At 43.3% G+C, this 18,624-nt stretch overlaps 1 protein-coding gene across 1 annotated transcript in view; it reads right to left on the minus strand.

Annotated features, from left to right (window-relative positions):
* The window catches only part of NAPB (NSF attachment protein beta), a 43,873-nt gene that overhangs the window by 13,096 nt on the left and 12,153 nt on the right, over positions 1-18,624 (minus strand). The window contains exons 2-8 of the mRNA XM_073628611.1: positions 15,766-15,845; positions 11,633-11,749; positions 11,273-11,319; positions 8,313-8,390; positions 7,434-7,489; positions 7,257-7,341; positions 2,720-2,824 (exon numbers count right to left, since the gene is read on the minus strand). Of these exons, the coding sequence (XP_073484712.1) occupies positions 2,720-2,824; positions 7,257-7,341; positions 7,434-7,489; positions 8,313-8,390; positions 11,273-11,319; positions 11,633-11,749; positions 15,766-15,845 (568 nt within the window). The remainder of the gene's footprint in view (positions 1-2,719; positions 2,825-7,256; positions 7,342-7,433; positions 7,490-8,312; positions 8,391-11,272; positions 11,320-11,632; positions 11,750-15,765; positions 15,846-18,624) is intronic.

Genomic DNA, 18,624 nt, shown 5'->3' on the forward strand with positions numbered 1-18,624 from the left:
TAGGCTTATGACATCATGCACAGCTCTCTGTCTCGTGGGAATGAGTCATAAAAGGGCTAATGAAAGCTGCAGAGCTGGAGGTGTGCCTCTGTGTGCCTGTGTAAATCCAGGAAGTGAACAGGCATCAGCTTCAGCTGCCCACAGCTAAAATGGTTGCAGCCAGACTCAGTGGAAGGAGATTCCTGCAGAATATTTGGCAAGTACAGAATCACAGTATATATAAAATAATATGCAAAGTGGTTGGAGGGAAGCTTCAGAATGGCAAAGATGTTTTTATTACAAATTATGTGAGCAGACTGCAGTTCCTTTTTAAGTAGCTGGAAGTGAAACACAAAGACCTTCGCCAACTGCTTGATCAGGTCTATTTCCTCCATAAAGAGTGTATTCATCAGACCATGTATGAGCTCGGTATCAAAGTTAGCAGACCTATTGCTAGATCGATACGTGCAAAACAATCATTAGTAAGACCTCATCTGGAATATGCAGTTCAGTTTTGGGCACCAGTTCTCAAAAAGGATATCGGGGAAGTGGAGAAAGTGCAGAGAAGAGCAACCAAACTGATAAGAGGCATGGGGGAGCTCAGCTCTGAGGAAAGATTAGAAGAAATGAATGTATTCTCTGAGAAGAGGAGATTAAGGGGGATATGATCACCATGTATAAATATATAAGTGGTCTATATAGTGAACTTGGTGTTGCGTTATTCACTTTAATATCATCACAGAGTACAAGGGGGCACGCTTAAAGTCTGGAGGAAAAAACATTTAATCTCCAAATATGGAAAGGTTTCTTCACGGTAAGAGCTGTGAAAATATGGAATAGACTCCCTCCAGAGGTGGTTCTGTCCAACTCAGTAGATTTTTTTAAGAAAGGTCTGGATTCTTTCCTAAATGTACATAATATAATTGGGTACTGACATTTATAGGTAAAGTTAATCCAGGGAAAATCCGATCGCCTCTCTGGGATCAGGAAGGAATATTTTCCCCTGCTGTAGCAAATTGGATCGTGCTTTGTTGGGGTTTTTTTGCCTTCCTCTGGATCAATTGTGGGTATAGGATCATTGTATATATTTTTTTTCTAGGTCTTTGTTCAACCAGACTATGATAGCATGTTACAATCCTCAGACACGATTGCTTCAACGTTTCAGGACTTCTTCACCCGGGACAGTATCCCGAACCCTCTTGCTGTCTCCTCTAACTCATCGAGTCAAAACCCAAGTGTCTCAAAATAATTTCCCAAACGGCCCTAGTGAGCATTGATCAGTCAATGGTGGAAGTCTTAGATGAACCCTCCACTACCGAAGAAATTCTTCTGACAATCAAAGCATTCCCCCCTCAGGAAAAAGCCCGGGGCCAGAAGGATTCTCTACGGCAGTGGTCATCAACCCTGTCCTCAGGGCCCACTAACAGGCCAGATTTTATGTATTACCTTGAGGAGATGCAGACTAGAATACTGCAATCACTGAGCAGCAAATGATATCACCTGTGATGTATTTCAGTTATCTTGCAAACCTGGCCTGTTAGTGGGCCCTGAGGACAGGGTTGATGACCACTGATCTACGGCCTTTCGAAAGCAATTTCGAGATAGTTTAGCCCCCCATTTTAAACTATTTAAGTAGATGTAAACCCCAAGTTGATGGCATTTAACCGCTTGCCAACCAGCCGCTGTCATTATACTGCGTCAGGTCAGCGCAAACAGTCGTAGCTATACGTCGGCTCATGGGATCGGGATAGCAGGCGCGCGCATGTGCCCTCTTGCACTGTAGGGGTGCCGATGCTCGTGGCCGATGGTCGCAGGCACGAGAGACATCCCTGTTCTGTCTCTCATCCCTGTTCTGTGAGGAGTGACAGATTGTGTGTTCCTAATAGCTAGGGACCACGATCCGTCACTTCCTCTAGGTCAGTCCCCTCCCCCTACAGTTAGAAACACACCTAGGGAACACAGTTAACCCCCTGATCACCCCCTAGTGTTTAACCCCTTCCCTGCCAGTGACATTTTTACAGTAATCAGTGCATTTTTATAGCACTGATCGCTGTATAAATGCCAATGGTCCCAAAAATGTGTCAAAAGTGTCCGATGTGTCCGCCATAAAGTCGCAGTCCCGATTACAAAAAAAAAAAAAAAATTGCCGATCACCGCCATTACTAGTAAAAAAAATAATAATAAAAATGCTATAAATCTATCCCCTATTTTGTAGACGCTATAACTTTTGCACAAACCAATCAATATACGCTTACTGGCTTTGAAATCATGCGATTTCAGATGAAGTCACACAATTTCAAGGGTCACAGTCAATGTGAATAAGGGCTTAGAAAATACTATTTTCAGTTATTTTCTCCATTGTTGCATCTCAGAACTGCCGATCTCCTGCAGGTTGCTTGCAGACATTTTCCGCCTACATTGTTGCACTCCTGCGATGGCTGCCTGGCTTATTCCCACAAGAACAGGGAGACCTCATTGTTGGGAGTACCCAAGATATACAAGAAGCCAGGGACTGACTAAAACTGCTATATCACCCTCTGAAAAGCGCTCCACTGCAGATTGCTTTTCAGAGGGTCACAAGCATACCACCAGTGTAAAAGAAGCCTTTGGGTCTATATACAAATTTAATAAAATGAGGGGAAATAAAAAACGGCAGGCCAAAACAGATCTGGAAGTCGTTTTACAGACAATGACCTCTGCAATAGCTTAGATTATACACAGAATATACAACACACTTTACCTTGGCGTTCAGTTCATCCACAATGAAGTGGCAGAGAGCAGCTTTGAAGAAATATTCTTTTGCGCTATACTTCAGCAGAGGATTATCCATTGTGCTGGTACCAACCTAGAAGAGATTAGATTGTGGATTTATGAAAAGACCACCCACATGCAGAAATAAAGACAGATTAGGAAGTCCTTCCAGTTATGAACACATTGACCCATCTTTTCATTTAAAAGCCTGTTCTATATTTTATATCTTTATTTTCTAATATCTCAGCTTATTTCCATTATCTCAATATTTCCAATGTTTTAGAATCCGTGTACTCTTCTGGCCTTTTATTTTTTATCACAAGAATCGAAAGTGTTTTGGAAGTTCTAAACATTAAAAAATTATATTGAAATACTGTGAGAATACAGTGCCTTGAAAAAGTATTCATACCCCTTGAAATTTTCCACAGTTTGTCATGTTACAACCAGAAACCTAAATGTATTTTATTGGGATTTTAGGTGATAGACCAACACAAAGTGGCACATAATTGTGAAGTGGAAGGAAAATTATAAATGGTTTTCAAAAATGTTTTAAACAAATATGTGAAAAGTGTGGTGTGTATTTATATTCAGCCCCCTTTACTCTGATCCCCCTAACTAAAATCTACTGGAGCCAATTGCCTTCAGAAGTCACCTAATTAGTAAATAGAGTCCACCTGTGTGTAACTCAATCTCAGTATAAATACAGCTGTTCTGTGAAGCCCTCAGAGGTTTGATAGAGAACCATAGCGAACAAACAGCATCATGAGGGCCAAGGAACACACTAGACAGGTCAGGGATAAAGTTGTGGAGAAGTTTAAAGCAGGGTTAGGTTATAAAAAAATATCCCAAGCTTTGAACATCTCACGGAGCACTGTTCAATCCATCATCTGAAAACGGAAAGAGTATGGCACAACTGCAAACCCTCCAAGACATGGCCGTCCACCTAAACTGACAGGCCGGGCAAGGAGAGCATTCATCAGAGAAGCAGCCAAGAGGTCCATGGTAACTCTGGAGGAGCTGCAGAGATCCACAGCTCAGGAGGGAGAAACTGTCCACAGGACAACTATTAGTCGTGTTCTCCACAAATCTGACCTTTATGGAAGAGTGACAAGAAGAAAGATATTGTTAAAAGAAAGTCATAAGAAGTCCTGTTTGCAGTTTGTGAGAAGCCATTTGGGGGACACAGCAAACATGTGGAAGAAGGTGCTCTGGTCAGATGAAACCAAAATTTAACTTTTTGGCTGAAAAGCAAAACGCTATGTGTGGCGGAAAACTAACACTGCACATCACCCTGAACACACCATCCCCACTGTGAAACATGGTGGTGGCAGCATCATATTGTGGGGATGCTTTTCTTCCCCAGGGACAGGGAAGCTGGTCAGTCAGAGTTGATGGGAAGATGGATGGAGCCAAATACAGGGCAATCTTAGAAGAAAACCTGTTAGAGTCTGCAAAAGACTTGAGACTGGGATGGAGGTTCACCTTCCAGCAGAACAATGACCCGAAACATACAACCAGAGCTACAATGGAATGGTTTAGATCAAACCATATTCATGTTTTAGAATAGTCCAGTCAAAGTCCAGACCTAAATCCAATTGAGAATCTGTGGCAAGACTTGAAAATTGCTGTTCACAGACACTCTCCATCCAATCTGACAGAGCTTGAGCTATTTTGCAAAGAAGAATGGGCAAAAATGTCCCTCTCTAGATGTGCAAAGCTGGTAGAGACATCCCCAAAAAGACTTGCAGCATTAATTGTAGTGAAAGGCGGTTCTACAAAGTATTGACTCAGGGGGGCTGAAAACAAATGCACGCCACACTTCTCGCATATTTGTAAAAAATGTTGAAAATCATTTATTATTTTCCTTCCACTTCACAATTATGTGCCACTTTGTGTTGGTCTATCACATAAAATCCCAATAAAATCCATTGACGTTTTTGGTTGTAACATGACAAAATGTAGAAAATTAAGGGGTATGAATACTTTTTCAAGGTACTGTAAAACTTAATTCAGTCCAACACAATGAAAAAAGCTCCCTTAAGATTAAAGTATTTCACATTCCCTCTGCTTGCAGAAGGAAAGATATTTGCACCCTGCTCACGCTTCCTGTGCAGCGATGTTAATACGAGCGTCATGCAGGGGGGGGGGGGGGGGGGGCATGTTGGAGGACTGGAGGTGTGGACAGCTGTGCGCTATTGTTGAGCAAAGGTCTAGATCTCCAGCATGCTGCAGGCAGATGGAATTTTAGCAAAGGCTACAGCACACTAGTGAATTAACGGAACCAGAGTCTTATTTTGAAGCAGCTTAACTGCAATACAGTAAAGCTGGCCATAAAAGTTGGTGGATGGAGGGAATTAACCCCCTCCCCCGACACATTGTATTCTGAAAGCAGGATTCTCCGCTGTCAGAATACACCCATCATTGGGGTGCTTTGAGTGACCCCCGGTATTTTTTACTCACTTTCTGGTTGCCTTTGTTTCCATGTTTGTATGCATTTGTTGGAGGAATTCTCCGTCGCCTCCAGCAGGGATATCTGTGTCTTGTTGGCTGTTTACCGATTTGAAGCTTGTTTAAATTTTTGTATGTACTTTATTATTGCTACACAGATTCTAAATGTCTACCCACCAAAACTGAAATCTGGTTACCTTTGTACCCGTTTATGCTTACTCTTGCCTATGTTGTGCTGTACAATTTTTGGGTAAAGTAATTAAATACAAAAAAATAAATAAAAAATACACCCATTAGAAGCTGAGGCTGCTATTCACCAAGATTTCTGAAATCAACTTCTGTTGAACAGGAATGGCTACACATGGATCATCCCTGCTGAAGTGGCCAAATTTTGATCCATCGAAGGCCAGCCTAAGAGCAAGCCAACATTCAATTAGACTTCATTGTAGCAGTTGCAACAGTATCACTTCCACGTGAAAGCCGACAGTTGGATTTACAAATGTACACATTCCTGGATGGTATAGCAGCCGGGAGTGTGTTTAAAAAAAAAAAAAAACGTTCCCAGCAACATTTTTAAAACGGCCCTGAGACTCAAGCAGTTAAAAGGCTGTCGCTCTACAATAGCAGGGCAACATGACAGCGTTTCTACATTGGACCCCCCTCCCCCGACTTCATATACGCACCTTACCTGCACCTTCTTCCTTTGTCACAGCAGTCCAGAAATATTGTTGGCAGGACCGCCTTTAAAGCATCGTTGGCCCCTGGGCAAAGTAATGCACTGGGGCTCCTACCAACCTGCTCCAATTTATGCACCCACTCTCAAGAAAAAAAAAAAAGCAGCAGCAGTAAGATGCACTGCCTCAGGGGCTCGCTCTTAACCTCTGCAAAAAGCTGGAAGAGCCCCGAAAACAGCACAGAGGTGTGTGGTGGTGGGGGGGGGGGTGTCATTTTCAGATGGTAGATTTAGTCCTGTGACAGGCTGCTGCTGTACCCACAAACCAGATCCTGAGACACAGCCTTCACAGGACAGTTTAGTAAAAAGTGTGACTGTCCCAGCAAATCTGGGACATTTATGATGTGTAATGCAAGATTATTATGGGGCCCATGTGCACCTCTGGGGCCCCTGGGCACTGCCCAGGGTTGCCCATGCATTAAGACAGCCCTGAGTGTCGGCAACCATGGGAAGGGAGATGTCACTAACTCTGTCATGTGAGAGTGCTGGGGGTCTAGTGATCAGCTGCTAGGCCTGAGAACTGTCACAGCGCCCTCATACCCAAAAGACCCGGGTACGGTCGACGGGCTGCAACAGAGAAAGAAGCAAAAAGGAGAGCAGCAAAAAGTAGAACGTGTCAGGGAGGGGCTTTTGCAGGAGATTATCACTTTGCCCTGCATGGACAAGGTGACCATGGGGGTTATTTACTAAAGCTGGAGTGTGCAAAATCTGGTGCAACTCTGCATACAAACCAATCAGCTTCCAGGTTTTATTGCCAAAGCTTAAAGGGGTTGTAAACCCTCATGGTTTTTCACCTTAATGCATTCTCCTTCATTCTGTGTGAATGGACACAGATACTGGACTCAGGAGCGCACCCACACGGGTGTCCGAGGACAGCGCTTCTCCAACGTGGACACTCGATGCGGGGGAGGAGCCACCAGTGCCGCGGGACCCCAGAAGACGAGGTTCGGGGCCACTCTGTGCAAAACGAACTGCACAGTGGAGGTAAGTATGACATGTTATTTGAAAAAAAAAAAAAAAAAAAAAAAAAAAAAAAAAAAAAAAAAAACACACAACAAGGGTTTACAACCCTTTTAACTGAACAAGCTGACGTTAGAAGCTGATTGGCTACCATGCAGGAGGTGCACCAGATTCTGAGTGCACTAGTGGTGTCACTTTGAGGCAAGCTATTAACATAATCCGCTATGTATCTGTCCTCATTGGTTCACTTAAACTTTTTCAATACTATCGGGTTCAAAAGGCTGAAATTTGTATTGTAGTCGATGTGTTTCAATCCCATCACAGAATAATATCATTTTCACTAAGCTATAAAGACAAATGTCAGAATAAGAAAGGGACTCTTTACCTGTTCATAGATTTCTACTGCCTTTTGGTATTGTTCCAGTTGAGCAGCATATGTAGCCACCTTCAGCAGACACTTATTGGCAGAGCTACAAATAAAAGCCAAAAAAAAAAAAAAAAAAAAAAATCACTTCTTGCCCCATCATATCTAAAAACTTTAAATATAAATATATTACCCTACCTATTTGATTCTTCTCCCTTATAGTAATCTGCTGACTGCTCATAGTGTGCAATGGCCTGAAAAAATCAAAAGTTCACTAATCACGACAGTCAAGAATACAACTCGGAAAATAAATTAGGTTTAAATTTAAAAAAAAAATTACATTAGAATATTACTGATTTTTATTTTACAAATTTAACACGGTACAAAATATTCACATGTAATATTTTTGATTTATCCAAACAAACATTTTATTTTACTTTTGAGCCTTAATTAAAAAAAAAAAAAAAAAAATGCAAAATGCATTATAAGATGCAATATATCCTCTTTAAAGGTTAAAGTTCACCTTTTGAAAAAAAAAAAAAAAAAAAAAATAGATGCAAATTATTTTGCAGATTTAAAAAAAAAAAAAAAAAAAAATGTGCATTTATTATTTTTTCCTAAAAAGAGCCTGGAGAGCATTGCACCTGCAAATCAGGAGATCGTAGGTGCAATTCCAGGCTCCTGCAGACTCACAGGATAGCTGTCTGCCCATACCTTTGATACAGGCAGACAGCTACTTGAGAGAAAGAAGATCAATAACACCAGTGCCCTCACAGCTCATTGAAAACTACAAAGTTCTCAGCCATAATGGTTGATGGTACTTGTAGTCTGTTCATTCACAGGAAACTGAATAAATGACATAGCCGAGTGGGCGGAGCCCAGCACAGCTGCACTGGGTTCAAATTGTGATAGCAGGTGCAGGGAGAGGATTCCCCGTCCATTGTCACAGGGAGGGAGGGGAATCAGGGGGTGAATGCTGAACACGTTACACCCTAAATACGGGTGTAATATGTTCAGAAAGACGCACTTAACCTTTAAACAGGTTAACTAGATGAAATAAAAAATGTATAATGTTACCTTTTCAATATCAACAAGTTCGCTCTCATAAATTTCCGCAATTGTAATGTGATGCTTAGCAGCAATCGTAAACCTTCCCTGTAAAAGAAAACCGGTTTATGTCACCAACCTAAAAGAACACACACAGCTAAAAAAACAAAAACAAAAACAAAAACGACAGAAGATATAACACATAGGCAGTAATTTTTTGACCAAAAAGTTTCTGTAAAAAGATGGTAGGAGATTTAAAAATGTGATTTTACATGCTAAAGTGTATGCCTGGGCAAAATAAAAAAAAGCATGCAGTACATCTCTGCAATAGTGCACAATCCCCATGTTTTTCCCTAGAAAATGCTGTAAGTACAAAAAACACCTGATGATCCTGCAGGAAATCCAGTGTACCACCCAAGTTTCGGTTTGAGCTGGAAGCACAGTGCCTTTGCTGCACTGAGATTTCCCCGTTCTCTTCTGCTGCACTACAGAACATCTTCTCCTCAGGCTATGGAGATGAGGGGGGTCCTGTAGTCCTGCAGGAGAACTGGACAGCCTGACATTGTTGCTTGGGAATTTTGAGACACTGTATTGTCAGCCCAAACAGGATGTTAGGAGTTCGCTGGATTGTTGGCAGATCAGGCATTTTTCTGTACTTGAATTGTTTTTAAATAGACAAAACACAGAAAAATGTTCATGCATTGCAGAGATGTACTGCATATATCTTTTTTTTTTTTTATTTTGCTCAGACGTACACTTTAACCGCTTGCCGACCATATAACAGATATACGGCAGCAAGCGGCTCTGCTGCGCCTATATTATGTGCCTAGCACGTGATCCGGAACTTCCAGGTAGGGGGCGCGTGCCGCCGACCAGCCATGCTGTGATTCAACTCTAGAAGATGTCGATCAGCGGGTGTTGGCCAGTGGATTACTGCCCCAGCCGAACGTCTGGAATGTACTAAGGACAGAGCCCTGCCTATGTAAACAAAGCAGAGCCCTGTCCTGTCAGCGGGGGTGAAATGATAGGTCTTCTTTACCCGCAACGCGGGGAATAAAATTCATTACTTGCCTTAGTAAAAGCTGCACATACAGTACACTAAAACACTGGTCAGGCACACATTTAACCCTTTGATCGCCCTAGATGTTTAACCCCTTCCCAGCCAGTGTCATTAGTACAGTGACCGTGCATATTTTTAGCACTGATCACTCTATTAGTGTCACTGGTTCCCAAAAAGTGTCAGTGTCGGAATGTCCGCCGCAATAAGTCGCTGATCGCTGCCATTACTAGTTAAAAAATGAATAATAAAATCCCAGTTTGTAGACGCTACAATATTTGCACAAACCAATCAATATACACTTAATGGGATTTTTTTTTACCAAAAACCATGTAGCAGAATACAAATTGGCCTAAATTTATTAAGAAGTTTGATTTTTATTTTTTTTTTATTTTTTATTGGATGGGTTTCATAGCAGAAAGTAAGAAAAAATCATTCTCTTTAAAATTGTCTTTTTTTTTTTTTTTTTTTTTTTTAATTATAGCGCAATAAAAAAAAAAAAAAAAAACCACAGTGGTGCTCAAATATCATCAAAAGAAAGCGCTATTTGTGGGGGAAAAAAAAAGGACATAAATGTTATTTGGTTACCGTGTTGCACGACCGCGCAATTGTCAGTTAAAGTAACGCAGTGCTGTATCATAAAAAACAGCCTGGTCATGAAGGGGGTAAAACCTTCCGGAGGGTAAGTGGTTAAAGTGATTCTAAAAGGCAGAAGATATTTTATCTTAATGCAGCTGCCCCCTTCAGCAGCCTTAATACTCACCTTAAAGGGGAGTTCCACCCAAAAGTTAAACTTTCGCATCTTTCAGGAGGGAAGGGGACGGGGGACCTGTTTGACACTTCCGGAGACGGGTCGTGGTCCAATCTCCTGGAAGTACGGCCCCCTCTCCTCCTTCCCCTGCCACCAGGCCAATTAGAAAGAGCAGCGCTTCACACATGCACAATAGGGAACCCACTGTGAAGACTAAAGGCTTCAGTGTGGGGTTCCCTTACCAGGAATGGCGGCGGCAGCACCCGGGAGTCGATCCGAAGATCGGCTGGGGTGCCGACACCGCTGGACCCTGGGACAGGCAAGTGTCCTAATATTAAAAGTCAGCAGCTGCAGTATTTGTAGCTGCTGACTTAATTTTTTTTCACCCAGGCTGGACCTTCTCTTTAACCCCTATCTGGATCCAGCGATGTTGCACAAGTGCCTCAGCAGTCCGGGACTCTCCCTTCTGATTGGCTGAGACACAGCAGCGGTGCCATTGGCTAACTGACTTTGACAGCAGTGAGAGCCAATCAGAAGAGAGGGGGGGCGGGGCCGAGACGCGGCTCCGTGTCTGAATGTACACACAGAGCTGCGGCTCGAGTACCCCCATAGCAAGCTGCTTGCTGTGGGGGCACTCAACAGGAGGGAGGGGCCAAGAGAGCTGGCGAGAGACCCGAGAGGAGGATCCGGGCTGCTCTGTGCAAAACCATTACACAGAGCAGGTAAGTATAACACGTTTTTTTTTTCTTTGAAAATAAAAAAGACTTTAGTATCACTTTAAAGCTGATCTGTGAGCTCTACTCCTGCTGTCCCATAAGCATATACAAAATGTTCCTAAAGGGAATCAGTGATGAGAGAAGGTTTCCATCACTGATCTCTTCATTTGTAAAATGCTAGCTGCTTTGTTCTAATGCCGAGTCTGTGACCCTGAACAAAAGTAGAAGAGGACACCTGACTACTTTGACCTTCCAGATCCACATACTTTTTTTTTTTCTATCACAGACTCTGTTTTGAAGCCAGAGGATCAGCATAACAGCCAGTAACTATTTCAGGAGGACCAGCAATGTTAACCCCTATATTTCTCTTATGGCAGACGTGCTAATCAAGTCACAGGTATGTCCCATATGTATGTATGGGATGTATAGGAACAAATCAGCTTACTAGTGAGTAATCGCTTCTTACCATATCAGTGTAAATATCGATGGCTGCATTTAAGCAGTTGATGGCCTCTGGGGTTAGCAATTTGGGAAAGACAATGAAAAGCATCTTAACCATACAGAATGTAAAAATAAGAGAGTTTCATTTATGACATTTATGATTATGATGCAGTAGAGAATGTAATACAAGTGAGGAGATAAAAGGGCACAAAGACGTGGGCTACACATGCGGTGATCCATGCAGTCAGTTTAAGGTAACCGGCCCATTCAATCTATGAGCACGGCTCCAAAAGTGTCACAGCGATAATGCAATGGGATGATTCATGTGTGTAAAAAGCCAAGGTGTGGCAAAGATGGCGGACACCACATACAGCATAAAACTTACCTTGTGGATCAGCCTTCTTGTAGGCATTTCCAGCATCTACAAAACTAGTAGCTGCATCGTGTTTGCTCTGCAGCTGCATGTGTAGCTTGGCTGCCTGACAAAACGCATTTCCTGCAGCTGCAAAACAGATCACAAAAATAAATAAATAGGATACAGAGATAAAGGCATTAAAATCAATAGCTATCAACTATATTACAGCTATGGGTGGAGCCATGAAATAATTATAGAGTTATGCTAGTAGTAAAAGTTACTAGACTACCTGCCACACTTCGTCAAATTCTCTAAATCTTATTAAAGTGATTGTAAATGCTTGAATGTTATACTTACCTGTTCTGTGTAATGGTTTTATGGTTTTGGACACAGCAGCCTCAATCCTTTTCTCAGATCTCTGTCAGCGCTCCTGGCATCCCACCCCCTACCCCTCCTCCCAAGCCCCGCTCTGTGTCCATTGACACACAAGAGCACAGCTCGGCCCTGCCCCTTACTCCCTCCTCCAGCGGCGGCCCGTCCATAGAGGGCCTACAGGCACCGCCCCCCACCCCTCCAGCAGTCACGAAAAAAAAAATAGAAAAAAAAACAAAATGTCCTTTAAGTGCATGTTGGGGCGCCGGACAGTGTATGGGAAGCGCCACGTCAATGAAATCACGAGAGTGCAGACGAGGCGCTTCATTTGCAGGCTTTTGAGTTGGCTTGTGGCGCAGTCCATCGCGCCGGACAACTTACGCCCACCCGTAGTATCACTCAACTCGGAGGTGCTTTGTTCTCCGAGTTAAGACGTCACTTCCGGTTTCCCTGTGCCAGTGGTAAACCGGAAGTGACGTCAGAAGCTCCGTGGAACGCACGGCCCGAGCAGAGCTGGTAAGTAAGGCTCTAATAGGCTACAAAATAGGTGAACTGCGAGCGCCATGCTTGGTGCTTGCAGTCCACTCAGCTGTTTTAGGAAAGCGAATGACTATTCCCTTTCCTAACACTGAACCGCCTCTCCGCCAATCAGGGGCTCGGGTCTGTTACCTGTCACCTGATTGGCTGAAACGACAGGCACCGCTATTGGATGCCTATCAGGAGGAGAGGACGGGAGATGAGGCAGGAGACGCATAAAGGACACCGCTGGTCGCCGTCATCCACTGCCCCACAGACACAGGGCAAGTGCCGGGCAGACGGCGAGCACACTGGCAGCATTTAATGGGCACACTGGCAGCATATGATGGGCAGTTGGGCACACTGGCAGCGTTTAATGGGCACAGTGGCTGCAATTGTTTTTTTTTTTTTAAACATTTTTTCAGTTTGTTTGCGCCCCCCCAAAAATCTTGAGCACCAGCCGCCACTGCCCTCCTCACTGGCTGTGATTGACAGCAGCAGGAGTCAATGGCTCGCGCTGCGGTGTCTGAGCCAACGAGGAGGGAGAGATGAGAGAGCCACTGCTCGTGTGCACAATGCTGGATCGCGATCTGGCTCAGGTATGTATTTAGGGGATCTGGGAGGAGGAGGGTTGGGGGAGTGGAAATAAAATAAACAAACATGGCATACTTATCTCCACTGTGCAGCTCATTTTGCACAGAGTGGCCCCCATCATCGACCTCTGGGGTCCCCCGGCGGCTCTTGCAGCTCCTCCTCACTTCAGATAACCCCCCTAGGAGAAGAGCTCTCCCGAGGGGTTACCTTGTGGGCGCGCTCTCGAGTCCAGCATTTGCGTCCATAGACACAAATGCTGGACTCGGCCCCGCCCCTGGCACCTGCGTCATTGGATTTGATTGACAGCAGCGGGAGCCAATGACTGCCCTGTTATTAACTTATCCAATCAAGAGTTGGGACCCCGTGCAGAGAGGGACAGCACGTCTCCGGCGTGGAAATTACGGGGCTCAGGTAAGTAAACCAGGGGGGCGGTTACTGCCAGAAGTTTTTTCACCTTAATGCATCAAGGTGAAAAAACATGAGGGTTTACAACCCATTTAAGGTTTAAAAGTGCACTACAGACACAGATTTAGCCGTTGTGATATAAATTCAATTTAGTTTTAGTTATAGTCTTTTGACTAAAAATGCCATTTTAGTTTTAGTCATATTTTAGTGAACTAAAATAGCATTTAGTAGACGAAAAAATTTTAGTCTACAAAATTAAACACTGACTGTATGTAGCTGTGGCTACACACAGCATACCGCACCGTGTCCTGGGTGCGAGTCGAGACTTCCTGTCTCATACCCGGAACACAGATCAGTCTACAGCAGGGGTAGGCAACCTGGGGCCCTCCAGCTGTTGCAGAACTACAAGTCCCATCATGCCTCTGGAAGTAATTGTAACTGCCAGCCTTGTAATGCCTCGTGGGAAATGTAGATGCCTCCCCCTGGTCTACAGCAACGGCGCTCAGCTGTCAGCTGCTCAGCAAGCGATCTATCAATAAATACAAAGCTTCCTCTAAATGGCTGAGTCAGAGAGGTGGGCTGATGATGTCACAACCTCTGACTCAGCCAATCAGGGGAAGCTTTGTATTCATTGATAAAATGAACCCTGGTTTCCTCCCACACGCCAAAGTAATGCTGGGGGTTAATTGGCTCCTGTCCAAATTTGTCCTAGTATGTGTATGCATGAATGTGAGTTGGGGACCTTAGATTGTAAGCTCCTTGAGGGCAGGGACTGATGTGAATGTACAAGATATATGTAAAGCGCTGTGTAAATTGACAGAGCTATAGAAGTATCTAATAAAAAAAAAAATAAAAAAACAAAACAAAACACAGCTGCCAATTTTTCTATTGTTACAGTGTGTGTGCACACATGTATAATATCTCTCTCACTCTAGATCTATCCCTGTACACCACCTACTAGCTACCAAGCTTTGTAAGATATCGGGTTCATGCTAAACACATCTGTATTCCACTACTTTGTTTCCACTTTATGATGCTGCGTAAGCGGTGGAAGGAAGGCGACTGACTGACCTACACGGTTTAGAAGATATTTACCATATATACGCTTGCGCCGACGTCATCGGCGCATGCCCACTGAAGAAACAGCTAGATTGTGCCGTTTCTAAAAGGGCCTGTGCCGTGACCGTCATCGTGGCTCCGGCCAATCACAGCGCCGGAGCCCGCAAACCCAGAAATAACTTTGGGAGACATGGCGCTGGTCACAGCGGTGTGCCGGGACCGCTGCAACAGCTTCGATCCAAGGAAAGTATTTCATAATGAGCTAGTATGCGATGCATACTAGCTCATTATGCCTTTGTCTTGCAGATTTTTTTTGTTTTGTTTTTTTATATGGGTTTACAACCACTTTAATACTGACAGGGGATCTTACAATGATCAGCTGTTATGTAAAAACTTTATCCTAAAAAGGAAAATACGGATTGTCCTAAAAAGGAAAATACGGATTGCTGTAACTGCTTATAAAGTGCTACCTGGAGTTTGGTTTCAATTTGTTAGCGCATCTAAATCTGCTAGTCCATCTAACACCCCAAGCCCCCCCCCCCCCACATACTGACAGCATGGCTGTCCACAAGGTGCCCCCTTTTCTCCTTCATTTCATCCAGAGTGGGGGGCGCTCTAACACAGGAGGTGTGTTACTGGGCAGATCACCAGAAAAAAAAAAAAACCTTAAAAAGAAAACTAATGCACCTATCACATCTAATGATTGGTAAGCTGCAACATATTACATTTTTGGTTAAGGGGTTTAAAGTGGAGGTCCGCCCATCGCTGCAAAAATTAAAAGCCAGCAGCTACACATACTGAAGCTGCAGACTTAATAAGACACTTGCCTGTCCTGGAGTTCAGCGATGTCGGGACCGCAGCTGATGGTTCCAGGGTAAGGGTATGGGAACCCGGTAGTAAAGCATTACGGCTTCACGCTGGGTCCCTACTGCGCATACGAGAGGTATCGCTGCGCTCTCCTACTGGCCCGATGGCGGGGGAAGGAGGAGGGAGCCAAGCTGTGACATAATTTGCCGTGGCCCGGTCTCCCGAAGTGGGGACATGATACCATTTTTGGGTGGAATTACGCTTAAATACCTCTTTAACAGCTGTTACCACAATGCTTATATGCCCTTATCAATTTTCAATATGTAAATGACTAAATAAAACTTGCTTCTGGCTAATACTGTCAACGTGTCAATATGCAAAGAATGGAAGCCAAACAATCTGGTACTTACCGGGCCAGTTCTTTGCCATCTTAAACATGTTCGCAGCTCTGGCATACATGTCACAGGCTTCTTCTACTTTTGTGTTTCCTCTAATTCAGGGAAAGGAAAAAAATTATAATAAAAAAACTTTGTTACCGCTCTTCTAGAGATAGATACTGTAAAATTATATATTTTTTACACACACTTACACACAATTGATATCTAACCATTTACAGTTTGAGTAAAAATTCTCAAATCCACTTTTTTACAACAAAAGCAAAGAACTTCAAAGATAGAGAGCAACATATTCATGCAAGAATCCAAATTAGTTCTGGTCTGGAGTTCAGTCCTGCTATCCATATAGGGGATGCAACAGCAGGCCCAGATCCTTCACCACAATAGCAATATGTGTATTCCAGAAAGTTTATTAATCAGCAGATAAAGATACCCCAGACACCATCCCCCCAGGTAGATCCCAAAAAGATAGAGGAGATGGTCAGAGACTGCAGACATGATACAAGAGATGGTCAGAGACTGCAGACATGATACAAGAGATGGTCAGAGACTGCAGACATGATACAAGAGATGGTCAGAGACTGCAGACATGATACAAGAGATGGTCAGAGACTGCAGACATGATACAGGAGATGGTTAGAGACTGCAAACATGGTACAAGAGATGTTCAGAGACTGCAGACATGATACAAGAGATGGTCAGAGACTGTAGACATTATACAAGAGATGGTCAGAGACTGCAGACATGATACAAGAGATGGTCAGAGACTGCAGACATGATACAAGAGATGGTCAGAGACTGCAGACATGATACAAGAGATTAGTATCTACAGGGACTGGGTGGGATGCACAAAAAGTGCTTAAGGACCACATGTGGCCCCTGGGCCACAGATTGGGCACCAGGGTATTAAACATTAACAGAAAGTATGACTGATCAAATGTTACACTGATTCTCAGACTCTCTTTATGTTTCAAGTGCAGGTTAGAAAATTGAAGCAGGGAACATCGGCAACTCAATTTTTTCAGATGAAATGCTTCATGAATGCCAAAAGGAGTCCTTCCATACAGAACACATCCCTCAACGCAGGGCTCTGAGATTCTCTAACCAACAGGAAGGTTTCCATTATTTGCGGGGGGGGGTTGGTCGTTTCATTTTTTGAGCAGAATGTTGACATTTCATCTTGGGTTCAGGGCTCCTGGGGGCCATCAGTGGGATCTGCAGGTACCTCTCATCCTCTCCTGTCTATCACCAGTTAGGTGTGTGTATATACAGTGGGGACGGAAAGTATTCAGACCCCCTTAAATTTTTCACTCTTTGTTATATTGCAGCCATTTGCTAAAATCATTTAAGTTCATTTTTTGTTCCTCATTAATGTACACACAGCACCCCATATTGACAGAAAAACTGAAAACTGAGCTATCGGGGGAGAAGAAGAGCCTTGGTGAGAGAGGTAAAGAAGAACCCAAAGATCACTGTGGCTGAGCTCCAGAGATGCAGTCGGGAGATGGGAGAAAGATGTAGAAAGTCAACCATCACTGCAGCCCTCCACCAGTCGGGGCTTTATGGCAGAGTGGCCCGACGGAAGCCTCTCCTCAGTGCAAGACACATAAAAGCCAGCACAGAGTTTGCTAAAAAACACCTGAAGGACTCCAAGATGGTGAGAAATAAGATTCTCTGGTCTGATGAGACCAAGATAGAACTTTTTGGCCTTAATTCTAAGCGGTATGTGTGGAGAAAACCAGGCACTGCTCATCACCTGTCCAATACAGTCCCAACAGTGAAGCATGGTGGTGGCAGCATCATGCTGTGGGGGTGTTTTTCAGCTGCAGGGACAGGACGACTGGTTGCAATCGAAAGAAAGATGAATGCGGCCAAGTACAGGGATATCCTAGATGAAAACATTCTCCAGTGTGCTCAGGACCTCAGACTGGGCCGAAGGTTTACCTTCCAACAAGACAATGACCCCAAGCACACAGCTAAAATAACGAAGGAGTGGCTTCACAACAACTCTGTGACTGTTCTTGAATGGCCCAGCCAGAGCCCTGACTTAAACCCAATTGAACATCTCTGGAGAGACCTAAAAATGGCTGTACACCAACGTTTACCATCCAACCTGACAGAACTGGAGAGGATCTGCAAGGAGGAATGGCAGAGGATCCCCAAATCCAGGTGTGAAAAACTTGTTGCATCTTTCCCAAAAAGACTCATGGCTGTATTAGATCAAAAGGGGCTTCTACTAAATACTGAGCAAAGGGTCTGAATACTTAGGACCATGTGATATTTCTGTTTTTCTTTTTTAATAAATCTGCAAAAAGGTCAACAATTCTGTGTTTTTCTGTCAATATGGGGTGCTGTGTGTACAATAATGAGGGAAAAAAAAATGAACTGAAATGATTTTAGCAAATGGCTGCAATATAACAAAGAGTGAAAAATTTAAAGGGGTCTGAATACTTTCCGTCCCCAGTGTGTATATATGTGTGTGTGTGTTATGTATATATATATATATATATATATATATATATATATATATATATATATATATATATATATATATATATATATATATATATATATATATATCTCCATACATACATACACACACACACACACACCTCACATTTTATTTAATCTTTAGTTTTCCATATACATAAAAACATACAAACAAAAAGGACAAAAGGAAAAAAAAAAAAAAAAGCAAGAGAAATAAAATCCACATCCATCAAACACCACAGCTTCCCTTCCTGTTCTCTTTCCTCCTCCCCACCCATTTTTTTTGTATTAATCCCTTTGCAGCGGGTAAAGGGTAGTGGCCCTCGTCCCTCTAGATCTGCCAGAAATCCATATACTTGGGATATCCCATGTTTTAAACGTTGT

This window comes from Aquarana catesbeiana, linkage group LG04 (assembly GCF_042186555.1).
Source record: "Aquarana catesbeiana isolate 2022-GZ linkage group LG04, ASM4218655v1, whole genome shotgun sequence".
Lineage (NCBI taxonomy): Eukaryota > Metazoa > Chordata > Amphibia > Anura > Ranidae > Aquarana > Aquarana catesbeiana.